The sequence below is a fragment of the Prinia subflava genome, chromosome 18 (genome assembly GCF_021018805.1).
Source record: "Prinia subflava isolate CZ2003 ecotype Zambia chromosome 18, Cam_Psub_1.2, whole genome shotgun sequence".
NCBI lineage: Eukaryota > Metazoa > Chordata > Aves > Passeriformes > Cisticolidae > Prinia > Prinia subflava.
In genome coordinates, this window is record NC_086264.1 from 342,979 (window position 1) to 355,796 (window position 12,818).

Below are 12,818 nucleotides of genomic sequence, written 5' to 3' on the forward strand. Positions count from 1 at the left end.
TGGATTATGTTTTCTACTGTCTCTACATCCAAACCCAATTCCTCCTGGTTACATTAATGCACTTGATTATATTTTTCTGTCCCAAAAACACATAAAAATTAAACATGCCTTAAAATAAAACACCAGGCCCAGGCCGATACCTTAATTTCAAAGGACAAGTCACAGTAAAGTAATCGCTTAACATAAATTATCAAATCGCTATTACTCCTGCCCCAAATCTCACCTCTGAAGAGATTAGGCACAGCCAGACACACACTTTTTAGGAAGAGGACCTTCAACAACTACATCTCCGTACTTTTAGCTTCTGCAGTCCTGTGGAATAAAAGGATTTAAAGTTTAAAAACTGGGCTGTAATAGCTTACTGGGGAGAGAAAAAAAGGGGAGAAACGTGAAAAACAAATCAACAAAAAAACACCCCAAAATGGGGAGACGGGTAACCCCACAGCAGATTCGGCTTGTTACTTGCCACAGTCAACGACTCATACCCACAAGAGGGTAAAAGTTTTGCCAATTAGCAAGACCCTGCTCTTCCATGCCTAGGAAGGGAGTCAGCCACAGGCGGCAGCTCCCATGGAGTCATGGATCTCTGCTTCCGCACCCCCGCCACGTGGCGCCGCCATTTTCCCTTCCTCTCCCCTGCCTCACGTGGGGCCCGTCCCGCGGCCGGTGCCCGGCTCCCACCCGTGTTCTGTGCCACGCAGCGCACCCCTTCATGGAGCCTACCTTCTGTCCGTAACGCTCCGCTCCTCTGCCGCCGTGGAGAAGGCAGCGCCTGATCCGCGAGCACGGCCGCCGACACTGCCGCTTCACCCTCACCCTCACCCTCACCGCTCCCGCCTCACGCGCCCCCTCAGCGGTAACGGCCCCGCCGCGCGCCCCCCTCAGCGGTAACGGCCTCACGCGCCCCCCCACGCGCAGGCCCTCTGCACACGAGCCGGCCTCACGCGCCGGCGGCGGGAACTGCGCGCTGCCCGGACCCCGGCCTGGGGGCGGGGCCGCGGGCGCTGGGCGGGGCCGCGGCGCGCAGGCGCACTGAGCTCGGCCGCAAGGGGAAGGCGCGGACGGGATCCGGGATCCGTCGCTGGCCTCTCTCGACTCCCGCGCCTTCCGAGGATACCGAGCAGCAGCATCCCCGAGGGGAAACGGCTCTAGGCGTTCTCCAAAACACAGCGGAGACCTTCAGCTGATTGAGACAGCGATGCTGCTTTGTCTGTGTAGATACACGTGTGTGTATGCTTGGTCCAGTAGTAAGACAGGCCTTAAATACTACAGTAATACTGTTCATTAATTGAAAACCATGGATTAAAATAAAAATCAGATGTCGCGAACGATGTGCTAGAAAAGTGAACTCATCCCTCAAGGTGTGAACACGGGTTATTTTCCCTCTCCAGTCCAGGTAGGTAACTGCACGCTGGGCGAATGTCCCCACCTTAACTTGGAGTTAGGACAGAACAGAACAGAACATTCCCGTTGGGAGGCACCTCCAAGGATCATCAGTCCCAACGCCCAACCACCTCAGGGCCGGCCAGAAGTTAAAGCCTGTTGTTACCGGCATTTTCCAGATGATTTTTACACACTGACAGGCCTGCAGCATCAACCACGTCTCCAGGAAGCCTGTTCAGCGACTGAACACCTTCCCATGAAGAAATGCTTCCTAATGTCAAGGCTAAATGTCCCCTTAGTACCGTAACTGTCAGACCACAGCAGCTTACTGAGCTGTTGTTAGTCATCCTCAGGCCAGGGAAGCCTCAAGCTCATCGTCTGTTTTTCGATGATCTCCTTTCCCTGGTCTGAATTCCTCCTCCTCTCAGCTTTCCCTGGCCTTGGTTTCAGCCACCGATCGCTCTCCTGGCTCCTGGGATTTGCCCTTTGCTGACTGTTGTGCTTTGTACATCCATGTTGCCCGGAGAAACAAGATAAAAGTGCCTTTTGCCTTTGAGCTCTAGGAATTCGTGGACTAGAAAAACTGAAAAGAAACATTGTATGAAAGTAGATATATCAAGGACAGAGGGCAAGAAGCCATTATTATTTGTAGCAAGGATCTTCCCCTTTTCTTACTACCTGTTACTACTTTACTGTTTTTTAAGAGATGACAGAGATGGGTATTATACAACAAGAAGCTTAGACTTCTTAATTTGAAGTTGCATCACTTCTCTGTAATGAATGCAATGTTTTGTTAATGAAGGTTTCCTATCTCCCACACTCCTAAGCAGCTTTCGCCCAGCTAGATAAGTACGATTCTGTATGCTGTTCTGAATATGTTGATAACAGTGGATCTTGCTTTGGACATTCATACCATCTTTAGAGGTTTCTCCAAAGAAAGCTTTTCTCAAGTCTGTGTAGGCTGATGCATTGGCACAACTACTGAATCCCCAAGGCAAATGATTTGAATACATTTTCCTTGTTATCTTAAAAATGGCAAACTCCGTAGATGTTTCTCCAGCACATTAGCAAGTGCTGGCACAAGAAATAAAAAGTAAGCAGGAAGCAAAAGCACTAAAACAAGCAGCTGCATAAAGCAGCAATATTCACTCACAGCAAGAGTAAGCAGTATTTTTCATTTCTGAAAACATTTCGTGCTGCTCCTGTGCTGCTGGATTGTGCTGTAGCTCGGCATCAAGCTGCAAGAGCTGCTAACCAACCTGCAAAAGGACAGCTTCTGTGAACACAAAAGTTACTTCCACACAGCACTACATTTTCTTATCAGAGTTTATTGTTGCACTTCAAATACCATGCCACTATCAGAATAATATCTATTTTTTATTTAAAAAAAACTCTGAGAAAAATGTTTCCAGCAATTTTCATTCAATGTGAATGACAAGAGTATTACATCTATAAACATTGAAATATCTATTTAATTTCTTCCTGAGGAAGTTTCACATTTTTAAGCAATGAAAAAGGATATTCTGTACAAGACAGTCTGCAAATCATTCAAACTCATTCTTTCTGCACAAGTAGAACTGGGAAAATGTCACAGTATTCTCAGGAACGTCAGCTCCAATAATTAAGTGATTTCAGATCAGGCTCTGTGTTTCCACCCCCAAATGGTGAGTATCTGCTCAGAACCACACGTTGTTTTCCAATGGCCCTGATGTCTGCAGAAAGCAAATCTCAGAACCACAAATGCAAATGCAAATAAGATGAAACTCACCCAATCCCACAGCTGGTAAAGCAGTGGCCGGGCAGTTACCCACCAGGGCAGGAGAAACCACGGCTGTGTCACCAGCCACAACGAAACACCTGACTTGGACGAGCAAACACAAGTGTTGTAACAAATCTGGGCTTCTAAGAGTGTTAATACTGACAGTGTACTTCTGGAAACCAAACACTGGTTGCAGGTGAGTGTGAGCAGGGGTCGTCACACGTGGTCAGGTATCTGGTGTGCTCTGCCCTGGCACTCAGCTGTACTCGTGTGCACGCCCTGGCTGCACCCAGCTGTGCTGCACGGCTGTGCTCAGCCTCCTCCTTCACCAGGGGGCTGCATGCTCAAAGGGCTTAGGAAAGGCTCCTGTTAAATGTAAGAATGCATCTCAATAGCACAGTTCTGGGATAAACCCCCCAGGCCTTCCTACCATCCTGTACAAGCTACTAATAATCCAGCCAAGGCCAAGGCTGTGCATGTGGAGGATTTATTGTCCCAGTGCCTCCTGGTGACCACAGACGGGCTGCAAAATGCCCCAGGGGACAGTGTGCCCCATGTCACACTCTGTCCCTGACTGCCCACTCGTTCTCAGTGTGTCAGGGCCTTGCTTTCCCAGGGCAAGAAGACAGAGAGGGGATTCTTTAAAACAAAGAGTGAACGAGGAATGTGGCTGGAGGCCATTCCTACCGCATGTAGGAGGCACTCAGTCTGTGTTCTCACCCTGAAAACATCAGGCCCTTGACAGTGCCCAAGGTTTTCCCCATTTTCCTTTATTTTATAACGCTGTTTCACTGAAGAACATGGAGTAACTGAGGCAGCAATGCGCAACAGGAGCTTTGTGCAATCCCTGCATTTTTAGAACATTTGAGTGATGTTACACCAGGTTGTATCGAGAGCAAAATCAATCATGACAGGATGAAAACCCCAGGTATTTTCTCCAGTTATTCAATTTAGCTGTAACAAATCTATATGGATGCTTGCAGGATGCACGAGCTGTCCGTGGCATGCAGAGTATTTGCTTTTACAGATGTTCAGAATCCAGAATGTTTCTTTTATCAAATAGGAAGTACTTTAAGACAAGTCAGCTTTTGAGACAAATCCACATGACTGAATATTTAAAGTGAAATGATAAATGATAGAAATGTTCATCTTAAGAAATGCCTACTCTAGTAGGCCCTCCTCCTTAATCATGCATGTTCCCTTAGCAAAACTTTGCTGTGTAAAGAACATCGTTATATACAGCAAATTTGTCTAGACTTTTTTTCTTTACAGGCCTATCAAAACCACGTATTACATAGACAAAATCAATAAATAATAAAGATTACCAGTTAGAGGTACGGTAATGATCTCAACAGCTGTTCTCTGTTTAGGGAATAACAGACTGGTTTCCATTCCATTACCTTGCAAGTTAAATTGCATGATTACATTAATGTCGTAAACCAGCACTGAGACACAGGAAGTTTTTCCACCATCTGATGCATGTTCCTAAGTGTTCACCCTGAACCAAATGATGAAAGCCTTACACAGCTCCTGTACAAAGCCTGGCATTAATGCTGTAGTTCTTTGTTCCCACTGACCCCTCATGCCTTTAGCAGCCCTCAGAGCCAAAGTTCAGTGGGGAGCAGTGAGGCCACACTCAGCTGAAGCTTCCAATGATCCTCCTCAGCTTCTAAGCACTACTGCTAGACCTCATCTGCGTCTGAAGTGATGCACTGAGAGATGCATTGCTGAGCACTGTCACAGAGACATCTGCCTGCAAGGGCAGACATTTGTGTTCTCCCGTGATTCAAGTCTCATTTTCTACCATGACTACACACCGTGTTTGTATTTGTCCCCTCTAAAGCTTATTCCTAATTTTTAATATTATTAAACATGTTTAATGTGTCTGGAAACCCTAATGGTATTTTCATCCGGAAATCTGGTGATTTTTGCAGCTGGTGTCATCTGAAGGTTGCAGAAAGATGCTACAGTTCTGATGAGGTTGAGGGGGAAAAAGCATGGGTTAGAGGCAAATAAGGAAAAAATAGTGGTGCAAATGAAGGCAATAGAAGTAAGGATCTGTTTCTGCTTTTTAGGAATTTTTCACGCATTTCAGTGGAGTCGCTCCTGACTCAGCAATGTAAACCCAGAGTGCAGTGTTCAGACCTGGCTGCTCACAGAGCCAGGAGTGAAAGCCTCTTCCTTAAGCTGGGGTCACAATTGTTCAAGTCTAATACTGCAGCTTCACATATCCAAATTTCTGCTCAGATAATTCCCACCTCAGTCAGTACAAAATCAGACACACCAAGTACGGACAAAGGCCCTCCCCACACTGCAGGGGTTTGTTGTTGCTGGCTACCATCACAGGCTCTGTCTGCCTTGTTTGTGGTTTTCTTTCTCCACTGTGGGCTGCAGATGTTGCTGGGTGCATTTGCTGCCATGCCCAGCTAAATGATACATGTGACTGTACTGCTCCCCCGTCTGCACAGGCTCTGGGCACTCTCATCCCAAAGGCACAAGTACTCTGGGCATTTGGGGCTTCATTAAGTTATCCTATGCAACACAATCATCAAATCCTAAGAAAAACTGCCAGTGGTCCAACAACAAAGGGCTACAAAACCTACATGGGACACAATAAGAAGTGATGTATAAAAAGGTGAATATTTACCGTGAAATTGGACAGGTCATGTATCTCTGACGCTTATACCAGTTGTAAATAACTTCCACATATGTGCACACTAGTCCACAAGTCCACAGGCCCAGAAATGTTCATGAGAAAGGTTTGGCCCACCAGAGCTCTAAGGAACACACGTATTTTTACAATCCACATGCCAGCATATGGAAATAATTTCTATCCTTTACACTTTTTTGAAGAGGTATATCTTACAAGACCTTCTGGTAGCTGCTGGAAAGTTCAGGTATTTCGACTGAAGTGTGGAAGGAGATTTCAAAAAGCTTTTTTCCAATGCTATCTCACTTTCTGCAACTCCTGTCTCAGCCACGATGGCAAGGGTTGTCCCAGTTTGTGGAGGAGTTTTGATAGTTCCACGTTGTGATCTCTGTAGTAGCTCGACAGAAAGGCCCTGCACTGATGGATACAAAAGGAGAGGTTTTTATTTAATAAAAGGCTGTACTGCAGTTGCTGTGAATTTGAGGTTTCAAAGTTGGTTTGACCTGTGTGAAAACTTTACTTCCTTTGCAATTTATATTGTTTTATGCTATCTACTGGATGCAAGGACCTAAACCCTGAAAGGTAGTTTCAAGGGAAACAGGTTGTCCAAAATGAACACCAAAGTCAAAGCAAAATTTGATTCTACTCTTAGTCTTGTACATTTAGAATCACCCTGAAGGTGATGGGAGATTCTTTTATTGCAGTGTGATTGAAATAACAACTCCTAAAAGATATTTGTATATAGATTTGTATCAGTTAGCAACCCCCATTTTCAGAAGTATTTAGAGTTGAAGAAGACAAAAGTTTGCACACAGTCTTGTCTTATCTCTACCCAAAATCCTTCTCACCCAATGGTTTTGTATCAGTATGACTCTACTGATGTGAAGTTATTTATAATTTAAGTACTGTGAGAAAAAGTCCAAGCTTACCTGGTACATTAATTCTTACTGCTGTTCAAACTGTAAGCTTTTATTTGCACTTGAGGCAGGCTAAATGAAATGGCAATGCAAGACAGAATCAACATGGAAGCTCCAGCTAGAACAGGAGACTGAAGTGCCCTTGGGTACAGGCTGCAGCGTTTGAGCTGACTGAAACTTCCCCATTTGAGCACTTGTTTGGGGAAGGTATTTCTAAAATTCATCAAACAGAACCGAACCTCTCTTCAGACTGGATTACAGGAGTGCCTGCATTACCTGTCACAGGAACTGGTCTCAGGGACCACACAAATGCACCTATCTGATCGTGACTGAGGAGAGACCTGTGCTCTGGAACTTCTGCTGCAGAGCTCCAGGAGGTAAAGGGGCAGGACTTGAGGAGCAGCACGTTTAGCTTTCTAAGGGGCTCCAAGTTTTAGATTTCGTGAGGGGATTTTGTTGCTGTTGTTTTTTAATGACTTAATTTTCATGTTTGAAATAAAGAACTGCACATCTGTGGAGCCCAGAGCCACCTTACACATTTCCTTTGTAGGGAAAGGTAGGCAAGTAATTAGCACCTGCTTAATTTTGTCTTCTGTCCCTTCTCCTGATTTTGCTGGTGTCATGTCCCAGCCATGGGAATGTGCCAAATGAAGCCCTGTACAATGCCAGGGAACGTCACAGTTTACCTCAGCATCCATAGGAGGGTATTTTCTGCCTTTGCTCTTTCCAAGACACTTGGTTTTTCCTTCTTCCAAGAGCTGACACCAGAATCCTTTATGTGAATCAAACCTGAAACAAACATTGTGCGGTATAAAATTTGTGTGTAACCAAACCTAGGAGTCACAATCCAAAGGAGTGGATGCTACACTCCTGACTGAGGTAACTGAACCTGGTTTTCAGCTAATGCCAAAAATAACGAGATATTAATTCTATTTGCTTTCTGTTTCTGCATAAGCAGCGTTCCATGTTCCACTTGTGGAAGTAAACTTTGTTTTGATCCATTGAAAATTCATATGCAATTCTCACAAAGCAGCACTTTGTCTGTCAGAGCTGTAGTTCTGTAACAGCCCGGTGGCTCAGTGAATGATTCACACAAAATTTAACCCTGGATTGTGACCTGAACAATTCACCCTACCAACAGCTCAAAGAACTATGAAGGGCTTTATTCTGCAATGAGCTGACTTACAGACTAGCTGGGATGTTAGGAATGTAGGAACATGTGAAAATGATGAACACATTAACTCACGTTAGGGCTTCAGAGTAATTATAATGAGGAGAGACTCCCAGAAACTTCTGCACTTCATCCATCACAGTAGATGGGTCTGTTCTCAGCTGCTGTCCATCAATAATGAGCAACTACAACAGAGAAAATAAATGGAGGTTGAATTTGGAATTCATTTTTTCAGGCTTGCAACTGAAACTTCCACCCCTGTCAAACTCCTTCATCATATGGAGAATACTGCCCCAGCAAACAACCATGGGCCCAGTCTTAATTGTCATCATCATTAATGACCCGGGAGCAGGGTAAATAGCATCTTAATTAAATCTTAAATGGTATTGCATTGGAAGCTGTTGTGGCAACAGAGCAATAGCAGTGAAGGATCTAGAAAGATGTGAAATACTGTCAGGAAATTGAGAGACTGGCCCAGCCAAGAAAAAATTATATGAACGGCTACTACTTTTCCAGATAAAACATAAGGCCATCAGGGCTGATTCTTCACTATCACTGTGGGACATAAAATCTGGCCAGAGTCTGCATGACAATGCATATTATTCAATATTCATGGGGTACTTGTGGGGAAAAGCTAATGAAAACATAATGAGGAAATTTCATCTGAGAGTCAGGACATTACAGCACTGTGTGTCTCGTGAAGAGATACACAAGGCTGGCTGCAAAGGGAGTGTGTGGGGATAACAACAGCTAGAGCATCAGCGCTTCCCTGGCACACTGCGGGAAAACAGGAGGTGCAGACTCCAGCCAGCTTGTCTCAGCTACAAGAGTCCTGGATAAACAGAAGGCTGGGACTGCAGCCAACCTCCCTCTGACTGCTGGGTGGGGAGCAGTGCCAGACACGCTGCCAGTGCCACCACATCCCATTCCAGGAATAAATCTCCAGGATACGGCGATCATGTGGTACCGTCTGCCCGGCTGCTGCTACCACACGATACTCGGGGCTTAGGATGGGCACCCCTGAGGCTGGACCCTGCACGGGGCCAGAGGGAGGGAATCGATCTGTAGGACAGCCCCGACATCGGAAGTCAGCAGCAAGACTTCTGCAGAGGCAAAGCTCTAGGAAGTACACACACACACACACACACAGACACACACGCATATATAGGATGAGGACGTCCAGACCATTGCTCACCTGGTAAGGTGGGAAGTAAGCGAGCCATCTTTCAATGTGGGTGGCATACCATCCAGGTGCCAGGCATCTCTTCTGCAGAGCTCTGAGCTCAGAGGGGGCCCGAGGGCCAGCTGTGATCACCTGATAGAAGCTGAATTTCAGCGCTGCGGGGTCTTCGTGGGATCGCTGATGCTGTAAAAGAAGTGACATTGCCGGAACCTTTCAGACACAAAAGCTGGGGAAACTAGGCAAAACTGGTTCTCTTACTAACAAAAATTTCTTCTCCTATCCTGCATTTTGAGCATGAACTAGGTAACTGTGTCTATACTAATTTCTGTATGTGCTGATTACATAAATTAATTAAGTAATTATTTTTACATGCTTGCACTACAGATGACTTGAGAGGTGGTTACTGGTATTTTAACCCTTAACACGACAGCTTCCTCAGCCCAGGGGTGCTCACAGCTGGTCACTGCAGGGCTGTGTCCTGAGAGGACACCCTGGTGCCAGCCCCCGTTCTCCCAGGGGCGTACCTGGTACCAGGAGTAGGCGCGGTCGGACGGGTCGATGAGGATGGTGATGATCTTGGCCTTGGGGATGAGGGAAGCAGCTCTCCTGGGAGCTTCCTCAGAATGGAAATAGTTGGCACTTTTCTCAAAGAGGAAGTCAGTGGTGACATTAGAAGGAGTGGGAAAGAAATCCATGTACCTGGGAAAGCAACATCATCCTCAGAACTACTTAAAAATCACACAAAGGCTGATAAATCTGTTAAGCGTACTTTATTCTAGACTACTCAATTAAAATAAAACCTAATTGCAAAAAAAAGTAAGCAAACCAAAGTTTACATTGTCTCTTTGATCATATTTTACTTGGTACTAGCTGCTTCTCAATACATGTAACTAGACATTGCAGCTATTTTTTTTAACTGGATAAAAATGTTCCAGTATTTATATATTTTAAAATTTGCAAGTTCTCACTTTTCAGTCAGAACAAACTGTTGAAGGCTAAAGTAGAAATTGAGTTTTCCAAATCTGGCCTTTGCTGATACCAAGTGAAGTGCAATATTGTAAGATAAAGTTACTTAGCATCAGAATTGCTTTCACTGAGAAGAGTAAGAGGCTGTTTGTATGGGTTAGATGCACTGAAACAACCCCCCACAGCTTCATCAGGTAAAGTGTTTCTGAGCAGTGACAGAATGCACTTATTTTTCCGTGAGTCACATTTTTAGGGAAAATTAGGTTATAGTTGTTTTAGGGGTTTTTGTGAGCTTTCCTCATCTGTTATGAAGTTGTAGTTAAATTCCTGCAATTGCTTTGTCATGTAAGGACTTCTCTATCCCTGGCCCTCAGACCACTTCTTGTTACTGCTGGGGAAAACAATAAACAGGAAATTTTGTCCCTCCTGACTTTTCAGTTAACCTGTATTGAGAATATAAATGTTATTTAAACAGCCTCTTCTGCAGACAATGCTTCAGGACCGAGATTTCCTCCAGTGCTCAGACTTTGTTCTGCTCATACAAGTGAGCCACTTCCAATACAAATGAGGTGCTCTTGTTGGCTTTGAAACTGTAACCACTGAAGTCAATGGACTTTTACTTCCCAGAAGTATTAGGGCTGATCTGATGAAGCTGTACCCACTTTTACTCAGGAAATTATTAGAAGCTAATGACTTGGTGTGATTGTGTGGGCTCAGAATGCTTTTCCAGGAAAGGAGAAGGCCAGCTTTGGAGGAAACAGGCACTAGGGGCAAATCTTCTCTAGATCATGTGCTGAGTTACTGTGCTGCTGTACTGAAGTCCTGGAAGTAAAATGATAAATACAAGGCAATGAGCACTACAAGCCTTTAATATCAAATGTGGCACTTTGGACAAAAAAAAAGTGAATTGATTCTTTAGGTAACACGGGAAATTTGAAAAAGTAGAGGCTGATGTGCCATCAATGAAAAATGGAAAGAGATTGGACCAGGCTAAGGTTTCAAAGCTCAGGGTCAACATTTCTGCTGGACACACTGCAGGAGTCCTGCTCAGTCCCTCACTCATGAGACAATTATCAAATTCAGTAAGGGCAAAGCTGAGAAGGCTTTAGAGAAATTTGTCCAAGAAACCTGTTAACAAAGCATAAAGAAATGCAGGACTGGTCTGTTCAGACTTCTCCATTTCAACAACAGCAAGATCAGTTCTCATCTTACTATTCTGCCACGTCTATTGGAGGCCTACAATTTACATCTACACTGCCTCCAAAAGAGCAGTGCTGAGCTTCTGAGGGTATGAGAACCCTCTTCTGCTTCTGTAGCTGGCCCTGCTCTAAATCCAGGCTTGGACAAAGACTGAGATGCAGCTCAGGGATAAAGCCCTATCTCCACAGCTCTAAACCAGATTGAACTGATTGCTATTTGTGATTCTTGCAGGAAGCCTAGCCAATTAGTGCATTGATTAATGAGGAGAGCCCTTGTATCTAATTACAAAGTGGCAAGCCCCTTACAAGCCAGCACTGAAAGATACTGTCAGACTAGGTGGCCTGAGAGATCTGTCTGGCAGACAGAATGCAAATCTAAGAATTAGGCAACTACAGCAAGACGGAGTTCTGAGGCTCTGACTGTGGGGGCCTGGCAGGGGTGGTGGGGCACAGGCGGTGCTGTGGTGAGAGCCTGTCACAGGGATGTGCCTGCCTTAGACTGGCTGACCACGGGAGCTCTGGGCACTGAGATGAAGCTCATCGGACCTGGGGGGCAGCCAAACCGTACCTGCACCCCAGGGAAGAGGCAGCACGAGAGAGGCAGCACAGAAACTTTCCAGCAACATGAAAACACAGATTTTGTGGAACAAGGGGCTCGCTGTGCTTTGGCTGCTCCATCAGCGTGGAGCTGCTGTGCCTCGCCTGCACATCCTCCTCAGTGCCACAGCCACTCCCTCCTGCAGCCATTTCCCAGGCCAGTCCCTCACTCCTGCAGCCTTTTCCCAGGTCAGTCCCTCACTCCTGCAGCCTTTTCCCAGGTCAGTCCCTACTGCAGCCATTTCCCAGGTCAGTCCCTCACTCCTGCAGCCATTTCCCGGGTCACTCACTCCTGCAGCCATTTCCCAGGTCAGTCCCTCATTCCTGCAGCCATTTCCCAGGTCAGTCCCTCACTCCTGCAGCCTTTTCCCAGGTCAGTCCCTCACTCCTGCAGCCTTTTCCCAGGTCACTCACTCCTGCAGCCTTTTCCCAGGTCAGTCCCTCACTCCTGCAGCCTTTTCCCAGGCCAGTCCCTCACTCCTGCAGCCATTTCCCAGGACAGTCCCTCACTCCTGCAGCCATTTCCCAGGTCAGTCCCTCACTCCTGCAGCCTTTTCCCAGGTCAGTCCCTACTGCAGCCATTTCCCAGGTCAGTCCCTCACTCCTGCAGCCATTTCCCAGGACAGTCCCTCACTCCTGCAGCCTTTTCCCTGTCCAGTCCCTCCCTGTGCAGCCCCTCTGCGCTGGCTGCAGGGCTGTGTCCCCCGTTCCCCGTGGCAGTGCTGCAGCAGTTGCAGCTGCAGGAAGCGCAGCACAGGCGCAGGTTGGATCTGTGTGTGCTGAGAGCGGAGCAGCGCTCGCCCTGCCGAGGGCAGGGATCAAGGCTAAGGCAAAGGCAATGCAAGTGCTCTCCTTTAACCGGGGGCAAAACAAACACACGAGGCAGGAAGGCAGTAACCCTGCGCTGGTGCTCTGCAGCACTGCAGCAGGTCCCACTGCCGCTGCACAGCTCTACAGTGCTCGCCTGGGCAGAGCAGCTCACCAGGAGTGACC

General features: G+C 46.4%; 1 protein-coding gene and 1 non-coding gene across 2 annotated transcripts in view; both read right to left on the reverse strand.

Moving 5' to 3' along the window:
* Positions 1–453: 453 nt before the first annotated feature.
* Positions 454–584, reverse strand: LOC134560032 (small nucleolar RNA SNORA24). Its single transcript, XR_010082663.1, has one exon. It is a non-coding gene; the product is annotated as a small nucleolar RNA SNORA24 (small nucleolar RNA).
* Positions 585–2,672: 2,088 nt separating this feature from the next.
* The window catches only part of LOC134559991 (bifunctional heparan sulfate N-deacetylase/N-sulfotransferase 3), a 54,698-nt gene continuing 44,552 nt past the window's right edge, over positions 2,673–12,818 (reverse strand). Inside the window, exons 10-14 of the mRNA XM_063415397.1 lie at positions 9,588–9,762; positions 9,076–9,246; positions 7,956–8,065; positions 7,396–7,498; positions 2,673–6,209 (exon numbers count right to left, since the gene is read on the reverse strand). Coding sequence (XP_063271467.1) covers positions 6,090–6,209; positions 7,396–7,498; positions 7,956–8,065; positions 9,076–9,246; positions 9,588–9,762 — 679 coding nt within the window. The 3' untranslated portion in view covers positions 2,673–6,089. The remainder of the gene's footprint in view (positions 6,210–7,395; positions 7,499–7,955; positions 8,066–9,075; positions 9,247–9,587; positions 9,763–12,818) is intronic.